Source organism: Melanerpes formicivorus, unplaced genomic scaffold, assembly GCF_026170545.1.
Source record: "Melanerpes formicivorus ecotype bairdi unplaced genomic scaffold, bMelFor1.0.p_v2 SCAF_2, whole genome shotgun sequence".
NCBI classification, from domain to species: Eukaryota; Metazoa; Chordata; class Aves; order Piciformes; family Picidae; genus Melanerpes; species Melanerpes formicivorus.
Window position 1 is genome coordinate 29,860,073 of NW_027142354.1, and position 16,716 is coordinate 29,876,788.

General features: G+C 38.4%; 1 protein-coding gene across 6 annotated transcripts in view; it reads left to right on the forward strand.

Moving 5' to 3' along the window:
- RYR2 (ryanodine receptor 2) overlaps positions 1-16,716 on the forward strand; it is a 405,629-nt gene that overhangs the window by 85,533 nt on the left and 303,380 nt on the right. For all 6 annotated transcript variants that reach the window (XM_068155143.1, XM_068155152.1, XM_068155161.1 and 3 more), the window contains exon 2: positions 14,265-14,384. In XM_068155143.1, the coding sequence (XP_068011244.1) occupies positions 14,265-14,384 (120 nt within the window). The remainder of the gene's footprint in view (positions 1-14,264; positions 14,385-16,716) is intronic.

The window sequence follows — 16,716 nt, forward strand, 5'->3', positions numbered from 1 at the left end:
CCCTCAGCCTCTCCTCATAGGGCTTGTGCTCCAAACCCCTCACCAGCTTTGTTGCCCTTCTCTGGACACGTTCCAGCAACTCAACATCTTTCCTAAACTGAGGGGCCCAGAACTGGACACAGGATTCAAGGTGTGGCCTAAAAAGTGCTGTATACAGGGGCAGATGGTTATCAGAGCTCCTAGAAATATTTTATTTTTGAATAAAAAAAGATAAGTTTTTGTGTTGTTTGTACCTCTGAATTAAACACTCAAATTCATTAGATAAACTTTTACTAAATGGCTCTATTCTGTAAGTTATAAAACTGAAGCAGGTAAAAACATGGCAATCAGAATCTAATGCAATCACAGTCATTTTCTATAGCTGGAGATGAGAGATTTGCTAAATTTGGCATGTGTATAGGAAAATATGCCAAAAGATAGCAGCAGTGGTGAGGCAAAAATGAGTCATCTCCAGTTCTTAAGAAACAGATGGAAATTACTTTTTTTTCTTTCAACTGGAGTTCAATTTTTTTAGCTCTAATAATATTAAAATTCAGTGAAAATATCTGTGAAGACATTTTTCTCCCAAAATGGTTTACTGCTAAAGGGATTTTTCTTTTTGTATCAAATGTTTCTATTCCCATTAAAAAATATAGATTTTATGCTAGAGAGGAAATTATGTATGATTTTTGAGAGGCAAGTATTTTTTTTTAGTGGATTGTTACCATTTGAAGGAGAAACTTTAGTCTAGTTCCTGACTGCAAGGACTGAAAGTAAAATAAAATTACCATTGGATACAAAAGAAAAATATTATAAGGTCTATATAATTCATTGGCTTGCTAATGGGGATTTAGAGTAGTGCCATAAAGAGTTCTTTCTCTCTTTTCTTCTTCTGTCACTTCTGCTTACATCTTCTCTCTCTCTCTGCTGTGTCCTTGCTGGGGTATCTCTGTTGTGACTACTGTGTGAAGTAATGGGAAGGAGGGAGGGAATAGGGGAAGAGGTGAACGGTCCCCCTGGATCTGGCCAGAGGGGTCTGAGGAGTTTCTGTTTTGTTTAGAAATTGTAAAATAGTGCATATATTGTATATTTTGTGCATATGCATTGCATTTCATATGTCTAGATTTTAGTTTGCTTGTAAATACAGCTTCATGTGCTTCCATCCCAAACTGAACTAGTCTGGCAATTTATTTTGGGGGTAGTTCTCCAAATTAGTTGGGGAGTAATTTCAACCTACCACATAGATGCAAATTGCAGATCCAAAGAGCAATAGGCCAATTTTTAATGAGTGTTTCTGTTAATAGCCTTCATTAAATGTTGCCCCTCCCAATTGATTCACTTCCATGGGATTTTGTAGATTTGTTTTGGGGAACTCTAGGATTAAAAATAAGCAAACCAAGCTCAACAATGCAGTTACCTGAAAACCAAACTAAACCAATGAAACAAAAAGCCATATAGAACAAAAAATACATTCCTTCTCCTCCAAACCTGTCTTACGGAAGGAAAAGTAACAGAAACACTGGCTGGAACACCAAGAGAAAGTGGTTACTCTGCTTTTTGGCTGAGAAGTCTTTTACAGTCATAAATTCAAGATCACACTACATTAATTACACAGGGGAAAACTAATTTAGTCCAGTCTTCCAGCAGACTTTCTTTCACACTTGGTGTGGAAGCCAGAAGGACCTTCCTGATCTCTGTTGCTGGTGCTTTGTAATGCAGCACATCTTCCTCTTCCTTTGTGTACTTGCATATGCTCACTGCCTTAAAGAGACGAGAGAAGTAGTCTGAGATGAAAGGAGGATTTAGAGCAAAACATTTCTCTGAAGCTGACAACTGCTGCCTACAGAGCACAGGGTGAGCAAACAGGGTTTGTGTGTGCCCTGGTGGTGCCGCAGCTGTCTGCAGCTTGTAGGTTCCCTGGAAAGAGTGAAGCTTGAGGAAAGAATTCTCAGAAGAGGACCCAACATACTTGTAACTTGGCCAAAAGCCGCTGCCAGGGGAAATGTGGCAACTCAGAATGGGAATGGATACAGGTCCCTTCTCAGGGAGGCTGGCAAGCCCCTTTTGGTGTCCCTCACCTTCCCAGTTGCCCTTAGACAACAGATATGGAGCACTGGAAGTTGAGAGCCAGGATTGAGAAGCTCCTGTGTTCTACCCCTATCAGGTGGAAGACAGAAGCTTAAGTGAAGAAGGCGAGTGGCGGCAGGTTCAAATGGCAGTGGCAGGAGTTGAGTGCATATAGCAACCTCTTCCACAAGGAAGCAGAGTTCTGGTTGGAAACCCCCTCCTGGCAGGAATAGAGGGCCCAATATGCAGGGTTGACCCTCATCATAGGGAAGTCTGCAGTCTTCCTGGAGCCCAAACTAGGGATATCACTAGAGAACTTCCCAACAGTGCGGTCATCAAACTGTTATCCATTACTGATCCTCCAGACAGGTGGGGAGGAAGCTGCATCCTGCAGTCTGAGGAGAATGAAGAGAGATTTCAAGGCCTTGGGACAGTTGGTGAAAGAATCTGGGGCACAAGTTATTTTCTCTTCCCCCATTCAAGTACCCATCTGTGATATGGAAGGAAGTAGAAGTCTTGGCTTTGAGACTGGTGCTACAGGCATGGCTTCCCACCCACCCAGGGTAGAATCAGTGTGCTCAGCTTGCTCCCTGCAATGCCTGTACACCAGCACATGCAGCATGGGGAATGAACAGGAGGAGTTAGAAATCCATGTGTGGCCAAGGGGTTGTGATCCGGTGGCAGTTAAAACGACATGGTGGGACTGCTCATGTGGTTGGAATGTGGTCATAGATGGATGTGCCCCATCCTCTTTAATATCTTTATCGATGATCTGGATGAGGGCATTGAGTTGATCATCAGTAAATTTGCTGATGACACCAAGTTGGGGGCAGGAGTTGATCTGCTGGAGGGTAGAGAGGCTCTGCAGAGGGACCTTGACAGGCTGGACAGATGGGCAGAGTCCAACGGCATGAGATTTAACACATCCAAGTGCCAGGTTCTGCACATTGGCCACAACAACTCCATGCAGAGCTACAGGCTGGGGTCAGAGTGGCTGGAGAGCAGCCAGGCGGAGAGGGACCTGGGGGTGCTGGTTGATGGTAGGCTGAACATGAGCCTGCAGTGTGCCCAGGCGGCCAGGAGGGCCAATGGCATCCAGGCCTGCATTAAGAACAGTGTGGCCAGCAGGAGCAGGGAGGTCATTCTGCCCCTGTACACTGCACTGGTTAGGCCACACCTCGAGTACTGTGTCCAGTTCTGGGCCCCTCAGTTTAGGAAGGATGTTGACTTGCTGGAACGAGTCCAGAGAAGGGCAACGAAGTTAGTGAGGGGCTTGGAACACAAGCCCTATGAGGAGAGGCTGAGGGAGCTGGGGCTGCTTAGCCTGGAGAGGAGGAGACTCAGGGGTGACCTTATTGCTCTCTACAACTACCTGAAGGGGGGTTGTAAACAGGCAGAGGTTGGTCTCTTTTCCCAGTTAGCCAGCACCAGAACAAGAGGACACAGTCTCAGGCTGCACCAGGGGAGGTTCAGGCTGGAGGTCAGGAGGAAGTTTTACACAGAGAGAGTGATTGCCCATTGGAATGGACTGCCCGGGGAGGTGGTGGAATCGCCATCAGTGGAGGTGTTCAGGAGGAGACTTGACAGGATGCTTGGTTGCATGGGTTAGTTGATTAGGTGGTGTTGGATGATAGGTTGGACGGGATGATCTTGAAGGTCTCTTCCAACCTGGTGTGGTGTGGTGTGGTCTATTCTATTCTATTCTATTCTATTCTATTCTATTCTATTCTATTCTATTCTAGTCTAGTCTAGTCTAGTCTAGTCTAGTCTAGTCTATTCTATTCTATTCTAATCTATTCTATTCTATCATCCTTAGGCTTTACATTTAGAGCAAGTGCCAGTCCCCTTTCAAGCAAGGGTGTTCAGCAGTAATTTACTGTGTTATTTCTTAGCATATGCTTTAAAGGGAACCTTTACTCTTGTTGCTTTTGTGCTTCTGAGTGGATTTGTAAGATCTAGTTTCCTTTAGATCGGCATGCGAAAATTAAGCACACCTCTAATTAAAATTGCAGATACTTTGTTAGTGGGAAATGTTGCTGATCTGATTATATTTTCCTCTGTCTTAAAAACTCTGGACTTAGTGTATACATCCTGTGTTGTTTTATGACTTGGGAACAAAAGGAGGAGAAACACAAGAAAGGGGGGGTGAAAAAAAAGTCTTCTCCTGAGCCAGCATCACTCAGGTCTTTTAATCAGTTTTTAAGGTGTGTGTCCAGTTGTTGTCCCTAGGGAATCTTCCTGTGTATTCCTTGTGTGCTTACAGGGGTCCAGCAGAGTAGGGGGGCCCTCTGCCTCCTCCTTCGCCTTTTACCTGCCCATACACACAATACATATCAGGGGCTTATCCTTTTACCTTTCTGGGGTAGCTGATGGGTAGAGATGATCTTGTCTGTGCACATTCCAGCGAGTCATTATCCAGTGGTGTAGTCTAGGAGTAAAGGTGACTTTATCTTTGTTGATTCACATCAATGCAGACAAGATTTAGTCTCTTACATATGGTGAAACCAAATAAGTATATGGTCTGAAAACATTTTGTAGTTGCATATTATTAGAAGAACAGTATTTTGAGAAGTTGTGTTCCTATAATGAAGGTCTAGATTAAAGGGAATTGAATGTTGAAAGACAATCCTTTCCACCAACCCCAACCTAACTTGAACACATTAAAACCCAGCCAAATCAAACCTCCATCTCCTTTGCAGTAACGGAAAAAAGCTGTGTTGTTTGTGCATGTTTTAGCATTTAGCTGCAAATAACAAATACATGTGTGTGTACAAAGCCCCAGTGAATTTCTTGTACAGAGTTCACATGTCCAATGTATGTTGGTCATTGCCATCAGACATACTTGTATTTTATTTGGCAAAAGAAAGTTTGTCACTGAAAAAGCAAACTAACACAGTTTGGCTGTGTACAAAACATGAATCACATTGAGACGTCAGAAACTCTTCAGATTTTACTTTTATCGTTGACTTTGCTCCCATTCTTCCAAGCTGCTAAATGGAACCGAACAGATGTGCAGGCCCATCTGGGTAAATTAAACAGATGCAGTCACCAGAAGAGATTTTTCTGGGCTGCTAAAATAAGCATGTAATTGATTACTTTCAATTTGATACTGTCTATTTTAGTAATCTAAGTCTTGTTTTGCTTAGGTCCTACCTACCATCAGCAATATGATATAGTGCTGTGTTTCTGCCAAAAGCAACACCTTTCAAAAAGCTCTAAGCTTAATCAGTCCTACAATGATTTTTTATTAGTGTAAATATTTCTTGAGAAAGCTGTAAGTGGAAGCTGGGACATTGGTGCACTTTTTATTTTTACAGTTTGTGATTTTGTCTCTGTTCTTATTACAGCATCTCTTTATACTTTATTTTCCAGTTTAATTTTCCAGTTTCCTTACAAGCTTAGCTTTGAGGAAAGACTGCAGCTGAGCATTTCAGCTCAAAGGCAACTCTGTTCAGAACAATTCAAATGCAAGCAAATACTGCAGGTTCGCATCCTGGTAATCTGGTCTTCTGCTGTGTACGCTTACCTGTATGAGTGTTAAGTGTCTGCTCTACTGGCTGAGCACTTTGCTAGTGTTTTCAGTACCAGACATTCCTAGTGATGACATTAACAAAACTTCTTTCAAATTCTGTAGTTGTACCCTGTAGATATTTTTTTTTTTTTTTTTAATTTTAGTTCTCCTTGAGGAGAAGAGATTTTAGTGGAGACTTTTAGAACAGTTTATCTTGGAAGACAAAAAAACCCCAGCTTTTCATTTCAAGTGATGTAGAATATCCTCCCATAGTTAATGGATTTTTGTTACCGATAGCAGAGAATTATCTTGTCAATGAACTTGTTTCTCACACTACTCTTGCCACACTTCCTTTCTGAAGTACTGAAGCCAGTGGTGGTTCATTATGGTTGTCTATGCTCTGCTAGTTACATTCTGCTTTAAACTAGTTTAGTAGCAAATACAGGCCTGAGGATTAACCAAAAATGACATCAGTATTGAAGTAGAGAATATATATAAATGCAGAAATATTTGTTTCAGTGGTCTGCATGCTGTAGTGCATACAGTATGCTCTGTCAAGCATGCTAGATCCTTCTTTTTAAAAACATCCTTTTCTGCTATAGAGTTACCCTAAGAATTAGTGATTTCTGACCTGTACTTTGGTTATTTTATCTCTGTATGTTGTCTTGTGCTGGCCCACAAAAGTTGGACATGAAGATAACTGATAATGCTGCTCAGAAGAGAAGTTGTGAACAGCAGTCTGAGAAAAATTCTGAACATGCCATTAGTCTATGAAGGAAGAACTTGAAAGGGGAGCAGAGTTCCCATGAATTTATGAAAGCATTGCAAGGAAAATGTCTGAAATTAAAGGATGAATCTCTTGAGTTAGAGCAGCTTCAGAATGAAGGCAGGGAGAGATACTGATGAATGAGCATTACATGGCTGAAACAGAGAACACTAGAATGAGTCTTTGAACTTGCTCCAAAAAAACCCCAAACCAAACCAACCAACAAACAATAACAACAACAGAACCCCACAACAACAAAACCCTAAAAGAGGTGAGGTGAGTCTTTGGGAATTAGAGAGGAAAGGTTGCATGATTGATTGGGCAGCTACAAAATATCAGTCTGGCAGAGCACTGCAGTGGAGTGATTCAAGAAATACTGATGGGAAAAAAAAAGATTAAGGGAAGAGGAAGTGATCTAGAATTGGATGTGCGAATTCAAGCAGATGGCCACATTACTGACATAGCCTCCTGAGTCTGCCTGAAAGATACTTTCCTCGTGTATTCTTTTATGAAAGGGATGATGCAAAGGTAAGGTTTTCAAAGTCTGAGCCAGAGTGAGAGGGCCTTATCTATGGGAGAGGTGTGTTGTTAGAGCATTCTCAGTGTGGAACCTGTTAGTAAGTATCGTGTGACCTTAAACAAATTATTTGTTCTAACATGTTCCTGTGTTCTCCAGCTGAGATTAATGAACTTTGTCTCAGAAAAGTGTTGTAAAACTAAAACCCTTCAGTGATTTATTTTCAGATACAGTATTTGCAGATACTGGTGAGAGTCTGGATTTATTAGCTTGGACTGAGCACCACGGGCTGAAAAGATAGTGTTTGTTTATAATCTGTGTCAAGCAACAAGTTGCCTCTAGATGTAATCTTTTGTTTGCCTGAAGAATCTTGTGGACACCTTTTCTAGCATACTCTCACCTCTGTGTTTGCTGGTACTGTTATTCACACCAGCAAGATCAAATATAGCATAAGTATGTCGTGTGCTATAGTCACACCTTTGATTGTAGGAGAGACATGGCTTGGAAATAGTGAGGGTGTAATGCACTAGAATTCTTAACAAATTCCTAAAATAAATGGAATTACATCAGAGATAAATTTGACATACTGAGACTGTTAAGCTGTAATCAGCCCACTCATTGTTTTGTGTTTAATTTGGTATTCATACTTTATTGTAGATGTTTTCCACCACTCCTTTGTCGACTGTCAGATGCAGAGTTAGCCATTCCTGACTGTGGTTGAAAGACAGACACATTTATTGTTAGATATTGACAGCTGAACTTGGCATTATTTTAGGATTGTAGGACCACAAAAACTAATTGCTGAGAAATAATAAAATGAGTCATCTGAATTGGAAATATGTTCATTTGTAGACATTTTCAGTAGAACTCAGTCAAGAGCATACTAGCACATGCATACACAAGACCATTGTGTACTGAAACCAAATTAGGTGCTGTTTCATGCTGATTTGGTGAAACTAGGAGCCCAAAGAGGAAGCTTTAAGATTACATATAGTATGTCTGTTTTGTGTTGTGTTCACATTGGTATTACTAGTAAGTAGTTTATTTGAGGAGGTGGTTAGCCTGTGCAATCGAAGGGTACAGACGTGTATCACTGCAGTACCTGATCAGATCAAATTCAGTAGTATGTTTGTTTCTCCATGAAGCACTGGGCAGAGTACAGACGATGCTCTTATTACCTGGGAGTGTTGGAGCCACTCCTTCAGATTTGTTCGCTGCCTTCTGATTGTATGCTTGATTTCCTTCTGGTGATTGTGGAACCCACAGACTGAGATGTCAACTGTGCTTGGGACACTGCTCTGTGTTGATGCAGAAGTCCTAGATAAATTCTGCTTTGCCATATAGTACTGTTCTATTTAAGTACTGTGTAACACATGTTTTGCCTTGTACATAGTGACTGCGGTTTAAAAGGCTTTCTGTGTGTCATTCTTATTTTCTGCACTTTTTTCTGACAGGTGCTGAGTATGAATCTACATGACTCAAGATGGGATGTTTCTTTTTTTCTTTTAATTTTTATTTTAATGCCACATATCTTTAGTACTGCAGATCACCATAATTTTGATGTAATCTTGCAAAATTATTTTGATGACTAAGCTGGAGCTTACTGGGGAAGAAGGATATAACATGGTTGTACTAGCAGCCTGCTTCATAGTACTGTGTCAAGACGTACCAGCTAGTCTGGCCCTCTGGAATTCCATCTGTTCTGCATGAGGTTTTCTGTCTCAAAGGATAATTCCATTGGAATAACATTAAATTATTATGAAATTACTCCTTCTACAGGATAAAATTAAAACATGTACAGTAAAATATGTCCAGATTGTTTAGAATTGTGTAATCAGAAAAAAACATCTTTCCTCCTTTGCATCTTAATGCAAGTTCAGCTATGCATAGATCCTCCTGACAGTGGTTTTCTTGAGCAGTTTATATAGTCTTACAATGATGGAGCTTCTAAACTGTTCTGTTAAAATGCTCTTCTATCCTCAGAAAACTTTTCCCCAACTAATAATAATTTTCTTCATGCAATGTGGAACACTTACCTATTCTCTATTCTGTGTTTTGGCAACATTTTATTGAAAACATTGCCATTTTGGCCATGTTTACTCACATTGTAAGCAGACTACATCTGTAACAGTTTAGTTCAAGGGCTAAACTGCCTGCTCCCCCAACACAAAAGTGAGGGGAAGAGTAACACACACAACTCTGGGCTGAGATAGAGATAAGAGTTTAATGTCACGTAAGATAGCATAAGCACAATGCATAATTACTTTAGCTAATTAATTAATCTAAAAATACAATGCATGATTACCTTAGCTTAGCCTATTTGCAGAAGCAGCACAGTGAAATACACAGGGAAAAAAAAAATCAGCATAAAAGAGAAAGCCAAACCCACTCTTTCTGCCTCCATGCTTGCAGAAAAGAGACCACACTCAAGAAGCTGGAACCCAGAAGCAGGAGCTGCAACAGGAAGCCTCCCATGTTGCAATGCAAAGTCCAAGCCCCATAATACTTTGCCCCAGTTAGCACTTTCATTTTTGAAGCTGGTGTGACTGCAGCATGGTATGAATAACAGCAGCAGGTTCATGACAACAGCCCAACAATCTTACGGGATTTCTCCTGGTTGTTTTTGTTTTGGCTTGGTTTTTGTTTTGTTTTGTTTTGTTTCCCTCCCTGCTCCCCCCCCTCCCCTCCCCCCCCCCCCCCCCCCCCAGATATCATCAGTCTTGTACTCTGTCCTGAAGGGTCATCATAGCCATTTCACTTAAGCGAAGCCTTCCCGGTGTTGACTATGAAGTCAGAAAATCACTACTCTTATATTCACATGCACTTTATATTCACATGCACTTCTTTCCGCATTAGCCCATTTTTTGGTCTTCTATACAACTGGTGGTGTTAACTCATGATCATCTTTTGACTCAATGTAACCAGCAGTCCTTCTGTACAGCACCACTGTCTTTTAATTGCTTTTTATCCTGCATTTCTACTGAAGGGGATGTGTGCTGCAGGAAGGTAATTTTCAGTTCCTTACAGGTTGCTATCCCTTAAGAGAGTCTGAGTCCTACTGGCCAAGTAGGTAACTATTACTATATTACAATGGTCATCTTCTACCAAGAAGGTAGTGGAGTTGTGATATAAGCTCCAATACAGTAATTGGAAGTTTGGGGCCTTTTCTTACCTCTGTCATAGGCTTTTTTTTTTCTTCATATGTCAGAAGCTCTAGTGTCATTTCCCTATTTCAAAGTAGTTTGTTGAAGTGTTGATCAGACAAGAATAAAATTTGCAGATAAAGTAAATAATGCTATGCTCTGAACATTTGTTTTGATGGTTGTCCCAGAGGATTATTGAAGATATTTAACTGCTGTTGATCATAGTTCTTACATGGTATGTCCATGGTGTTTAATAAATTCTGTGAGTCAAAGTTTCTGTTTGTTGTCGGTAGGAATTTGGGGAAAGGAAGTCACATTACTTATCTTCTACACTGTTGCTTCTTACCTTCTTCCAAAGCACGGAAAGCAAGAGGCTCTGAGGCAGCTAGTAGAGAACAGATCACAGGGGTCATCTTAGTGGTCTGATTTCTGATTTACTTATTAGCACATATTTGCCTGTAGTTGTACAAGTCTTGTATTTGATGGCCCATAGGACTTACAAGCTTTTATTTAACACTTTAATCTAGTGCTTATCCCAAAAAAAGGCAAAAGGAAGTTGAAATAAAGTTTATAACTAAAGAAATATTCTGCAGTTTCCTTAGGCAGAAAGCAGGTTGTACAGACCAAATTTATACTTTTTAACCTACTTTTCAAGTCTGTGAGGCACCTATACTCATTGCACAGTTCAGTTGCTGCTGAACAGTAAATGGGGTGCAGTGAAGCAGAGCTGTGCATATGTGGTGTTTGAGGAAGCTATTAAAGACTGAACTATTAAAGTCAGTGCTGAGATGCTGATTTGTAGCATGTGGAAGTTGATGGATATATTCCACTATCTGCAATATAACAGCAGAAGGAGTGAGTTTGAATGTGCAAGCATAACATCAGTTTTAACCTTTGATGCTTTATTTTTATAAGGTGACATTCTCTGTTCCATATGCAGTTTTAGAATTAGTACAGTGTCATGGAGCAGTAGAAACACAGAGTCAACATTACATCTTTAAGGGAGGTAGTTATGTATAAAGGATCTGATTAGGAAGAACAGAACAAATTATTTAAATTAGTAATAGTTCATGTTTTATTTCCTGAGTTCTCTGCAAAGCAATAAAATATCAAGTGTAAAATAAAAGCAAGGAAAGTACTTGAGAAACGTTGCCTGTTTTTGTCCTGAAAAGGAAACAAAATGCAGATGCCGAAGTCATGACACTGAGTTGAAGCACTTTGGGCTGAAGCATATACAGTATTTCTAAATGAATGTATTACTTGGAATGTATTGCTACTTATTTGTTATCAATTTTTCCTGCAGAGATTTTTAGAAATACTGGAAACTCCAATACTGTGTTTTTATTGCATGGTTAAAATACTTGGAAATAGTAATGGCATAGAGTTTAAAATGGGGAGACATATAGTAAGAAATTCTATTTTGTGCTCTCAAAGAGTGCAAGTAAAGAAGTTATTCAGTCTTGTTCTATCCTTTGATGTCCTGCTATACCAGTACTAGATGTGAATTCAGGAGTTCAGGAGTTCTTGACTGTATAGTATATATTTCGTATACTCTTAGGAGATTGGTGTGTCTTTCAAAGAAAAGTCAAATAGTCTCTGCAGATGAAATTAAGTGCTATTAAAGAGCTTTGAGGACACAGTTTTAATATTGTACCTTGACAGCAAACCCATGCCTTTTCCTCCTTAAGCTCCAGATTAGAGTTCTGAGCATGCATTTTGTGAGTTTATATCTATTGCTGGCAATATTTTGGGTTTAGGAGTATTTTTCAGTGGTAAAAACTGTTACAATTCTGTTATAGGTGGTTTCTTGGGTGGTTGATTTTATTTTATTCTATTATTTATTTTAGTTACTGTTGCTAAATCCTTTAGTTTGTTGTTTAGTTTCTGTGAGTGAAAATAATTATGTAGCCCATACTGAATAGATGTAATTAAGAATCTGCTGTGTGCTACTCTTTATTCAATAACTATCTTTGCTTTTCACAATTGGATTTTTAAAAAATGCATAGGGCTTTGTGGCATAGATAAGGTCTATCTGATTTTTTCCAGACTGCTTCTTGAAGTATCACAGTGATAAATTCAGTAGTGTGCTTATCAACATCTCATGCTCCTTTGAAATCTTAAATAACACACAATGTCTTATTGCTGGAAGATACAAGATCTTTAAAACTATTAACTGACATGTTGGCTGACACATAGGAATTTATCAGGGATAATGAATTACTTCAAGATAGTATTTGGTCGTAGTCTTAATGCTGTATATATGGATGCTAACATTAGCCTGAGCTGCATATTGCCTTCAGCAAATGGGATGGGTGAAAGAATCATCTACTGAAGTACCTAAACTAAGTGGACAGCTTCTCAAGTTTGATTCATTCTTATGTTAAGTAAATGCAGATATATCTGAGACTGTACATTGTTGTTATGGAGACTAACAGTGTCTTGTGCATTTGATAATAAGCTGCAGCACACCACTATGTGCACAGAATTTGTGTAGTTATCGTCACCTCTTTTTCCTTACCCTTGATACCTTTTATTTTTTGTTCCCATATGAAAAAAAAGGGAAAATGAGGACAAAGTGGCATCTTTGGACTTACTAATGATGGCTGCTATGATGATAAGAGAGTTGGGATGGAAATACTAAAAGTTTACAGGTTCCACGGAAGCAACTGGCAGAATTGCATCAAAGTGGTGGAAAACAAGAATAGGAAAGCTATCTGTCAGTGGAAATGTCTACAGGGATTTTAGGTCGTGTTACTGCTTCTTCTTCCAAACGGTGCTGGAATTTTTTCAATTCTGTATAATCTGTGTTTGTTGTGGTTGTTTTGCATATGAATTTTAAATGAAATACTTGTGTTAGTTATGGCAGAATATAGATACTGTTGTGTTTTTTAATCATATATTAATTATATTGGTATATGCTAAATTCATTTCATTGAATGTGACAGACACTATTGTTTATTAACGCGTTACATTGATTAATTACAAAGACTTGTGTTGTGGAAGACTAGTTTTTCTTGGTTTGGTTATGCATTTAATACTGGCAATGCACGGACAAGTATTTTTACATGTCTTAAAACACAGTTTGTTCAGGAGTTTAAATTCTGAGCTGACCAAATGTTTCTAAAAGTCATTACATTTTAGCATTACACATCTGTGCTTGAAGTTGAATTCTTGGAATTTCCTTAATTTTTTATCTCTGTTTAGCTTACTGTGATATTAAGTAACTCAGCATTTGATAAAGATGTTTAGAAGACATTATTATTCTTATCTCCTTTGTGTTACCTCTACCCTTGGATTTTCAGTCTCAGGAGTTAGAAGGTGGATAGAAGTGTATCTGGACACGTGTATTTGCTTAACTTTTGGAGGCTACAGTTATTTGAAACATAAACTACTTTCATCAGTTCTAATCCATCAGTGACTGATATTATTATATTATGATATTATGATGATCTAAAACTTCATCTGTATAATGTAAGGATGTGAAAATTCTTAGAAGCTAGTAGGAGGAAATTAGCCCGTTTGAGACATCTTGTAAGATTTAGGAATATAAAGCCCATATTTTTCTTTAACACGATGCACACTGTAGCGTTCTTCATGCAAGAGCAAAGTGACTTTCAGTAAAGGTCTCTTTGGTGGTGAGACTTCAAATCAAGAAATTATGCATATTTAACACTCCTGATAGTGGAACTGGATAGCATTTGCTGATTTTAACACAAGTTTAGAAAGACCCACTTACCACTCCAGTCTAAAGCGGAATGTAATTACATATCTTAATATAATTCTGTGATACAATCAAATTGTGTATCTGTAGGCATCTTCTAAACACATAGTCAGTAAAATCCTGGAAGACGGAATCCATGGTAGAGTTTGTATGAGATTCTTCTCTAATGATGTGCACAGAAATGAAAAATAACTTATGGCTGGATTTGTATAATATATCATTATCTGTAGTCACCTTTCACTTGTTCTGAAATGTCATCACATATTTCTTAACCTTCCTAGCCATTTTTATCAACCCCATCTTGACTCGAGTGAGAAATTCCATTACAGTATGGCCCTGGGGCCTGAATTAAAAGAACATTTATTGTAAGCATACACACACACACAAAAGAAAAAAGATTATAGCAAATGGTGTGATCTTCTTTGACTATATTACTTCAAGGGTGTATTACTTCAGGGTCCTTACTTTAGCAACGATTTTATAAATGCTTTCTCGGAGCTTGTTGGGTCAGAAACATAACCACTGTTCTGTTTCCTTTTTTTTTTTTTTTTTTCTGGTAGGATGATGAAGTGGTTCTGCAGTGTACTGCAACTCTTCACAAGGAGCAACAGAAATTGTGTCTTGCTGCAGAAGGATTTGGCAACAGGCTTTGCTTTTTGGAATCGACATCAAATTCTAAGGTACTGCCGAATATTTTAACTGTCATCCCTGAAGCAAGAATATAGTCACAGTATTGTTTGTTTTGATGTGCTATATAAAAATGTGTCTAGGAAAATCTATCAGTAAAATAAAGTATTTTTAATACCCTTTGAATTTTAATAGTTCTCTTGTCATGGCACTTTGTCAGGACTGTAATGCTGTGCTTTCTGTTTTGGGCTCATTTTAAAACTCCATTGCTGGAGAAGTCTCTCTCATTAATATGCTTGCTATTTTGCTTGTCCAAACTTAGTTGTAGTAAGCCACAGTACAATTTTGTGTACTGTAATTCAAAGGCACATTTGAAAATTATGATTTTTAACTCTGCAGGAAAGAGTAGTTATTCCATTTATGGTAAGTTTCTATGCTATGACATTTATGTTAAGGTGATTATTGCTTTAAGTCAGAATTCCCTAGCCAAGCAAAAGTAATAGTGAAAATATCAAAATTATCTTGTTTAATTAGTCTGTTATCTAAGCCTACTATAACTCTACTGTATGTGTAGTAGATACAGTAGTTGGTAAAGTTAGTTTTGCTATTTGTTGCAAAGAAGGGCTTTTGTTTCACAATTGCTCAGATCAGTGTTTTGAAGACAAAAATGTGCCTTCTGAGGGCAAATTGGTTTTGTGATGTAAGTAATGGCTATACTTGGAGATTTTCTTTATATGAAAGGAAGAATGTTACTTGTTTTTTATTATAAATATAAATTATAAGAAAACAAAATCATGGAATTGTCAGAGTTAGAAGGGATCATCAAGGTTCATTCCAACCCCTGTCATAGGCAGGGAAACTTTCCACTAGATCGGCTTGCTCCGAGCCACATGCAACCTGGCCTTAAAAAACATCCAGGGATGGAGCTTCTACCACCTTCCTAGGCAACTCCTTCCAGGGTCTCACCATCCAATCTGAATATACCCACTTCTAGTTTTGCTCCATTCCCCCTAGCCCTATCACTATCTGACATTCTAAAAAATCCCTCCCCAGCTGTCTTGTAGGCCCCCTTCAGATACTGGAAGGCCACAATAAGGTCTCCTTGGAGCCTTCTCTTCTTCAGACTGAACAGCCTCAACTCTCTCAGTCTGTCCTCATAGGAGAGGAGCTCTAGCCTTCTGATCATCCTCCTGGCTCTTCTTTGGATACATTCCAGCATGTCCATATCTTTCTTTTAATAGGGGCTCCAGAAATGGACACTCCAGGTGGGGTCTTACTAGTGTGGAGTAGAAGGGGAAGAATGACCTCTCCCAACCTGCTGGTTGAGTGCCATTTTGTGCTGGGGAATTCTCTCTTTCTGATATTCCTACCAGTTTGCTTAAAATTGTTATATTTACCTAAATATTGTACATTCCCACTGTAAATATATATTCTAACTGTAAATGGAACCTATTTAATATGCTTTTGGCAGCTTCCCATGTTATTAATATTTTATTAGTATCCATATGTGCCATATCTTAATTATAAATTCAATAAATTCCTTAAACTGGAAAACAGTATTTAAAACATGTAGTTAAATTGTATAACTGGATCAAGAACCCTGCTGGAACCTTTCTTAAATTGTCACCTCTTTCTTGTACTGTTTTCTATGTTCTTCCTTATATAATACAATAGTAGAATTGTATGGACACAAACTTTAGGAAGAAAAATGTTTTTATTTACTCTTATTTACAGTCAATTTTGCTTTTAGTATTTGGTAATTTTATTACTCCCTCAGTATTTATATCTCCAAATAACTTCAAATGAGATCATCCTAGAAACTGTCAGCCCTTAAAAGTTAAAAGAGGGACAAGCTGGTTTTCTTTTGTTTGGTTGTTTTTTCCCCCACCAAGCTCATGCAGAACAAGCAGAATAAATATTACTTCACAAAATATGGGAAAAAAGCAGCATCAATAAGCAAGAAGAAGACATTTACACTGTATTCCTCAAATACAAGAATTTATAGGAGTTCAGTATTAAGTCTACAATCTGTAGACTTAATACTGAAACTTACTAAAAGATAATAAATACATTAAATATATTTTTCTAGCCTCACAGACAACTTGCACAGTAACCACTTCTATTCCAGAACGTCTTCATTGTTAAAAAGATTCACTTAAAACAGAGCATCATGAATGAATTCAACAAGATCACTGCTATCATAATGAATCATTAATATCTCAGTAAAAAATTTATTACTATGAATAATACATTCAAAATGATGAGACAGAAAATGAAGAATTAATGTGCGATGTATCAGAGAGGATCAAAGTGATGGTATGGAAGTTGGAAAGACAAAATATATCATGTTTTATTCTATATTTTTCTAGATGTCTTTTCAGATGC